The 7,500-nt window shown below is 37.7% G+C and overlaps 1 protein-coding gene across 14 annotated transcripts in view; it reads left to right on the top strand.

Moving 5' to 3' along the window:
• Window positions 1–7,500, top strand: part of LOC135092941 (uncharacterized) — a 393,086-nt gene that overhangs the window by 216,685 nt on the left and 168,901 nt on the right. For 9 of the 14 annotated variants that reach the window (XR_010263132.1, XR_010263131.1, XR_010263125.1 and 6 more), the window contains one exon: window positions 3,456–3,869. The exons of the other annotated variants lie outside the window; for them this stretch is intronic. Coding sequence is in view for 1 of the 9 variants with exons in the window: in XM_063991757.1 (XP_063847827.1) it covers window positions 3,456–3,481 (26 nt within the window). In the remaining 8 variants the exon portion in view is untranslated. Of the gene's footprint in view, window positions 1–3,455; window positions 3,870–7,500 lie in introns of those variants that run through there. 14 annotated transcript variants of the gene reach the window in all.

Raw genomic sequence — 7,500 nt, 5'->3', positions numbered from 1 at the left:
TGTGTCAGTGTTCCAAGTAATTAGATTGCCATAGAGCAGGTGTGTCACGCAGGTGTGGTCAGAGAGAGAGAGAGAGAGAGAGAGAGAGAGAGAGAGAGAGAGAGAGAGAGAGAGAGAGAGAGAGGTAGGTTTATGTCCCTGCTTCGTACACACTATAGAAGAGAAACACATATATGAAACTAACCTTTGAAATATATTACTGTGTCTGGAAATTTGAGTGGAGAGAGAAATACGAATATGAAATTAAACAAACCATAAGATAATTAAAGAGAAAAAAAGAAGGTAACAAAAGAGAAAAAAATAGGAAAATTACGTTTGAGAGAGAGAGAGAGAGAGAGAGAGAGAGAGAGAGAGAGAGAGAGAGAGAGAGAGAGAGAGAGAGAGAGAGAGAGAGAGAGAGAGAGATTGATTGATTCACCAGACCCAAAAAATTATGTTGAAACGAATGGTGGGGTCAAACTGGCATTCATAAGAGCAATTTTGAGTGTTTAGTGTCAATTAACCAGTTACTGTTAATTATCGTTCCCTGAGGAGGACTGGACGAGCTAATGGCCGGTGAACAGATTAATAGACGCGTATAAATAGAAATACTAGAGAGAGAGAGAGAGAGAGAGAGAGAGAGAGAGAGAGAGAGAGAGAGAGAGAGAGAGAGAGAGAGAGAGAGAGAGAGAATAGTGTGTTGATAAGATAAGCAGTTTAAAAAGAAAGAAGGAAGCAAAGAAAACGATGAGCACAGAATGGAATTAGATCAGAGAGAAGGGAGGATAAAAAGAAGAAAGGAAATAACGAAAGAAAAAAGGAAGCAATGAAAAAATGAAAGAAAGAAGGAAGGAAAAAAGGAAAAGAAAGAAAGGAGATGAAATAATAATAAAACAGGTTAAGTAGCAAAAATATACAAATCAGATCAGAGAGAGAGAGAGAGAGAGAGAGAGAGAGAGAGAGAGAGAGAGAGAGAGAGAGAGAGAGAGAGAGAGAGAGAGAGAGATTACATAGTCTATTCATTGTAATCTGCCTGCAAACCTAATTAGTTGTGATTGTTACCTGGCTTTACTAATTGAATACCTGAGCGGGAAGGAGGATTAATTAAGATAAATTTAAAGAGAATCAACAAAATTACCTTGATAAATATTTAACTTTACTTCCTCAGATCCCGCCCAGAGAGAGAGAGAGAGAGAGAGAGAGAGAGAGAGAGAGAGAGAGAGAGAGAGAGAGAGGGCGTCATTGTTGCTATGGAAACCAGTGAAGCAACTACAGGAAAGAGAGAGAGAGAGAGAGAGAGAGAGAGAGAGAGAGAGAGAGAGAGAGAGAGAGAGAGAGAGAGAGAGAGAGAGAGAGAGAGAGGATATAGGTCAGGAGTTACTTTAGGCAATGAGAAAGAGATTATTATTAAGTAAGGAAGTAGGTGAGAGAGAGAGAGAGAGAGAGAGAGAGAGAGAGAGAGAGAGAGAGAGAGAGAGAGAGAGAGAGAGAGCAATAAAGAAAGAAGTTGAGACTCTTCTGAAAGCAAAATGATAGTAATTGTTGCACGTGTGTGTGTGTGTGTGTGTGTGTGTGTGTGTGTGTGTGTGTGTGTGTGTGTGTGTGTGTGTGTGTGTGTGTGTGTGTTAATCCTTTAGATTTGCACTTATTTTTCTATATTTTCCTGTTAAGCTGTATTGTATTTTTCTACTGTCTCTCTCTCTCTCTCTCTCTCTCTCTCTCTCTCTCTCTCTCTCTCTCTCTCTCTCTCTCTCTCTCTCTCTCTCTCTCTCTCTCTCTCTCTCTCTCTCTCTCATTCATGCAAATCTATTTTCTGCTTGTCTTGTTCTATTTCTTATACCACAATCTCCTTTGAAACTACAACCTGATTTATTGAAAGAAACAAAGAAAGAAAGAGAAACGAGAAAGAGAGAGGAAGGGTGAGGATTTATGGGGCTGGCTCACGAAAGGTTACAGTGGCTCACCTTTCTGATAGCCCAGGTAAAGCTCAGGTAAGGCAAGGGAAGGTAATCAGCTGTGTTTGGGTAAGGTCAGGTGTGCAAGCTGGGTTCCTTGTGTCATGGGAAAAAAAAAGGGTTTGGTTAGAATCTTAGCGGTTGACTTTGTGGGAGTTGGTTTGGATTTTTTTTTTTTTTGTGCTTTTTTTTTTGTTTTGATTAGTTTTTTTTTGCTGTTTGCTTTTATTTATTTTATTTGTTTTTTTTTTGTTTTGTTATGCTTTTCGTTTTGTTTTTCTTTTGACTTGTGGTTTGTGTTTTTTTTTTTTCGTTTAGTTTTTTTCTCGTAATTTGTGATATTTTTTTGTGGTTTGTTTTTTATTTTAATTTTGTGTTTTGTTTAAGTATGTTTTGTTTCTATGTGTGTGTGTGTGTGTGTGTGTGTGTGTGTGTGTGTGTGTGTGTGTGTGTTTGCTATTGGTATTGGTGGATCATAATAGTGGTTCCGTGAACGTAAAAATTAATATCGTTCGCTGTGCATGTTATTACACACACACACACACACACACACACACACACACACACACACACACACACACACACACACACACACACACACACACACACAAGGTATGAACGTATATGTGGGTGTAAGAAGTATGTACGTACACGAGAGACAATCCGGCATGTACGTATGTAGTATGTATGTACGTATGCATGTGTGTGTGTGTGTGTGTGTGTGTGTGTACGTGTATATGTGCGATGTTTACCTACATATTATTGTCCACGGAGCAAGATTTACATATCACAGAGAAGGTTTGGTGGTGAATTGAGATTGTAAGCCTTAGGGACGCAGGCAGCAAGGGCGAGTGTAGCTTGGTGGAGGACAGCAGCGTTATTAGCCAGGAAATAGTGGTTACCTGAAAGCCAGGTGTTAGGGGAAGGAGGGAGGGAGGGGAAGGAGGGAGGGAGAGGGAAAGGAGAGAGGGAAGGAAGGAAGGAAGGATGGGAGGAGGAATGGTGAGGAGGAAGGTGTGGTGAGGAAAGACAGAATTACAGTAAAGATATGAAAGGTGACATTTTCTTGTGTTGCGAGAGAGAGAGAGAGAGAGAGAGAGAGAGAGAGAGAGAGAGAGAGAGAGAGAGAGAGAGAGAGAGAGAGAGAGAGAAATTACTACAAATAATTTAAATGCCGTGAATTTTCTTTCTTTTGTTATTTGTCTTGTGCGTGTATGAGAGAGAGAGAGAGAGAGAGAGAGAGAGAGAGAGAGAGAGAGAGAGAGAGAGAGAGAGAGAGAGAGAGAGAGAGAGAGAGAAATGACAAACAAGATATGAAGAAAAATTAACCTTACTTATTGTATTGAGAATGTAATTAGTGATCATAAAAGTGTTTCTTTATGGCTTGCATTATATTGTACAGTGGGATAAGTTAATAATAGGTTTTAATATATCATAATGAGTGAATAACTACTAATTACATGTTTGAAAAGGTAATTAGTTTGTGTAACCTGATAATAAGCACTTGTTTCTCTTCCACAGGTATAAGAGAGAAAAGAATAAAATAACAAGATAAACAAACTTAAGATGAAAACATGAACGTCTAGAGAAAAAAAGTGATAATAAATGACTTACCTAGAAAATGAGACAGAGGAAATAAACAGAGGAAATAAAATGAGACAGAGGAAATAAACAGAGGAAATAAAATGAGACAGAGGAAATAAACAGAGGAAATAAAATGAGACAGAGGAAATAAACAGAGGAAATAAAATGAGACAGAGGAAATAAACAGAGGAAATAAAATGAGACAGAGGAAATAAACAGAGGAAATAAAATGAGACAGAGGAAATAAACAGAGGAAATAAAATGAGACAGAGGAAATAAACAGAGGAAATAAAATGAGACAGAGGAAATTAACAGAGGAAATAAAATGAGACAGAGGAAATACAATGAAGACCAAAAGAAAATATGAAAGCAGTATAGAATTTTCGAAAAAAAAAAAAAGTGATGATGACTGATTGATAAATAAAAATAACAAAAGGAGAAAACATTGAGATGAAAAGAGAACGTGAAGAAAATATATATAGAGAGAGAAAAAAATGATATAGAATTAATAAAAATCAAATGAAAAGAAAACATGAACGCAAAACACTGAAAATAAGTAATAATGACTGACTGATATATAAAAACAACAAAAAAAAAAAAGAAGAAACAAGATGAGGATGATAAAGAGAACATGAACACAAAATAAAGAAATGATAGTGATATTCATATAAAAAAAAAAAAAAAAACTAAACCCAAAAATTATAGTAACAAACATTACAAACAGCAAGACCAAGACGAAGAAAGAAAAAGAAAACAAAAAAAAACAGTAAAGAGAGAGAGAAAAAAACGTGATAATGAGAGACTGCGACATAAAAATAAAATAAAAATGATAATGACTCGTATGTATATAAAAAAAATGATAATGAGTAATTATGACATAGAAAGTGAAAGTAACAAGACAAAAAAAGAGAGAATGAGTGATTTTGATACATGAAAACAGTCTGAAAAGCAGGACAGTGGATGTTCTGTATCTTTCGCCTTCCCTGCCTTCTGCTGCCTCGCCTTCAGTTCTCCTCCCCCCTACATTGTGAGTATCTGGTGTGTTTATCATGTATTTCTCTCTCTCTCTCTCTCTCTCTCTCTCTCTCTCTCTCTCTCTCTCTCTCTCTCTCTCTCTCTCTCTCTCTCTCTCTCTCTCTCTCTCTCTCTCTCTCTCTCTCTCTCTCTCTCTCTCTCTGTCTGTCTGGAAACAACATTTATTTCACTTTCATTTATTTTTTAAAATTCAGCAAGAAGTAATACGATTTTTAGTCATAATCTTTAAAAAAGAAAAACAGTTGTGTTTTTTCTTACTTAAATGGAGTGGAAGCACACACACACACACACACACACACACACACACACACACACACACACACACACACACACACACACACACACACACACACACACACACACACACACACACACACACACACGATTATATATTTAAAGTTGTGTTGCTTTATGGGTTTTGCTTAGTTTGTGTTTGAATTAACTGTGGTCCTTATTAACATTTCTATTTTTGTATGCAAGGACGGAACACATAATATATTTGCCTTTTGAAAAAAATGTAAATGTTAAAAGCATTAAAGTATTATTGCATTGTGACCTTGTGCTGTGGTGAATCTAGTTATGTGGGTTGAGTAATCAGTGTTTTTTTATTCTTTCTTTTTTTGTGTGTGTGTGTGGTGATTTAATTTATGATTATCTTTTTGGTCATTATTATTATTCATGGAAAAATGTCGGGACAATGTCATGAGTGATGTTTTGTGATGGTTTTTGGTTGCTGTTGTTGTTGTTGTTGTTGTTGTTGTTGTTGTTGTTGTTGGTCGTGATGGTGGTGGTGGTGTCTGTTTTTGCTTCTGTTCTTGTTCTTATTCCTCCTCCTCCTCCTCCTCCTCCTCCTCCTCCTCCTCCTCCTCCTCCTCCTCCTCCTCCTCCTCCTCTTCTTCCTCCTCCTCATCATCATCATCATCATCATCATCATCATCATCATCATTATCATCATCATCACCATCACCATCATCTTCACCTTGTTCTTCTTGTTCTTGTTCTTGTTTTTGTTCTTCTTGTTCTTGTTGTTGTTGTTGTTGTTGTTGTTGTTGTTGTTGTTGTTGTTGTTGTTGTTGTTGTTGTTGTTGTTGTTGTTGTTGTTGTTGTTGTTCTTCTTCTTCTTCTTCTTCTTCTTCTTCTTCTTCTTCTTCTTCTTCTTCTTCTTCTTCTTCTTCTTCTTCTTCTTCTTCTTCTTCTTCTTCTTCTTCTTCTTCTTCTTCTTCTTCTTCTTCTTCTTCTTCTTCTTCTTCTTCTTCTTCTTCTTCTTCTTCTTCTTCTTCTTCTTCTTCTTCTTCTTCTTCTTCTTCTTCTTCTTCTTCTTCTTCTTCTTCTTCTTCTTCTTCTTCTTCTTCTTCTTCTTCTTCTTCTTCTTCTTCTTCTTCTTCTTCTTCTTCTTCTTCTTCTTCTTCTTCTTCTTCTTCTTCTTCTTCTTCTTCTTCTTCTTCTTCTTCTTCTTCTCGTTATTTGTTATGCTTACTGGCTGACACACACACAAACAAGCTTTTCGTAAGCAGCAATACAAATAGAATAACAAAGAGCAGCACGAGAATTTGTTTTCGTTTAAGTTATTTAAGTGTTGCAGTAAATATTGTTGTTCCTTCGTCATGATAAATAATGCAAACTTGCGAAATTGATCCCCAGAGGAGGGAGAAAACAAGGGCAGGCCGTGTTTGGGGAGAAATTATATTGTGCACTATGAGGAATAATAGCTGAAATAAGATTAGCAAGAACATTACCACCACCACCACCACCACCACCAATAACAATAGTAACAGGAAAAAAAACAAAACAACATCAATGACAAGAAGAGGAAGAAGAGGAAAAACAAGAAGAATAAGAAATAGGACGGATAAAAACTAGAACAAGAAAAACAAGAACAAGAACAGCAACTATAGAGACAGCACCAGTAACAACAACAACAACAACAACAACAACAGCACCACCACCACCACCAACAAGGAGGGATATAACTAGAAACACACACCCAGCCTACTCACCCAACCACAGAAACACACAAACACACACACAACAAAATAAACACACACACCAATACACACAAGACGAAACACAAGAAAGCAACACTTACGAGAAAAAGACGAAAACAAACACTAAAATAGAACACTAGCAAAAAGAACCCCCCAGACGCCCACACACACAGACACAGACACACAGACACACACACACTTATCCACACATTCCATCTCGCATCGTAAAGCAGGGAAAGCAATTTGCAATCCTTAAAACATAGGAAACAAGGGAAACATCGTAAAGTGGGCCCTTTAAATAGGGTTGTCCTCTTTGGCAATTATTCCCCTGACTTATTCTGTGACTCACTCTCGCCTTGCACCGATGCTATAAGAGGGAGTTAATGGCCCCTGCAGAGAGAGAGAGAGAGAGAGAGAGAGAGAGAGAGAGAGAGAGAGAGAGAGAGAGAGAGAGAGAGAGAGAGAGAGAGAGAGAATGCAAGGAAATTTAAGATGATAATGGTTGCCAAGGAATGTAAGAGTAGAATGAGAGAGAGAGAGAGAGAGAGAGAGAGAGAGAGAGAGAGAGAGAGAGAGAGAGAGAGAGAGAGAGAGAGAGAGAGAGAGCGTTTGCTTTATGTGAAGATGTTTGTTTGGATATTCTAAGCATTGTTGACTTTGTGAAAATGAGGCGGAGGGATTCCTTCTCTCTCTCTCTCTCTCTCTCTCTCTCTCTCTCTCTCTCTCTCTCTCTCTCTCTCTCTCTCTCTCTCTCTCTCTCTCTCTCTCTCTCTCTCTCTTTAAATCAGCAGGTGATAGGAGCGAGGTGAGTCCATTAACCAATCAAGTATCAGTACGGCTCGTCATTAACCAATCACCGCTCAGTACAGTCTTCCATTAGCCAATCACCATAAAGGACACCCACCAATAACCAATAAGAACAGGAGATTGATGAGAGATATAGATACATACATACATATATT

This window comes from Scylla paramamosain, chromosome 41, assembly GCF_035594125.1.
Source record: "Scylla paramamosain isolate STU-SP2022 chromosome 41, ASM3559412v1, whole genome shotgun sequence".
NCBI classification, from domain to species: domain Eukaryota; kingdom Metazoa; phylum Arthropoda; class Malacostraca; order Decapoda; family Portunidae; genus Scylla; species Scylla paramamosain.
The sequence above is the reverse complement of the archived record's forward strand: the minus strand, read 5'-3'. Positions and strand labels throughout refer to the sequence as shown.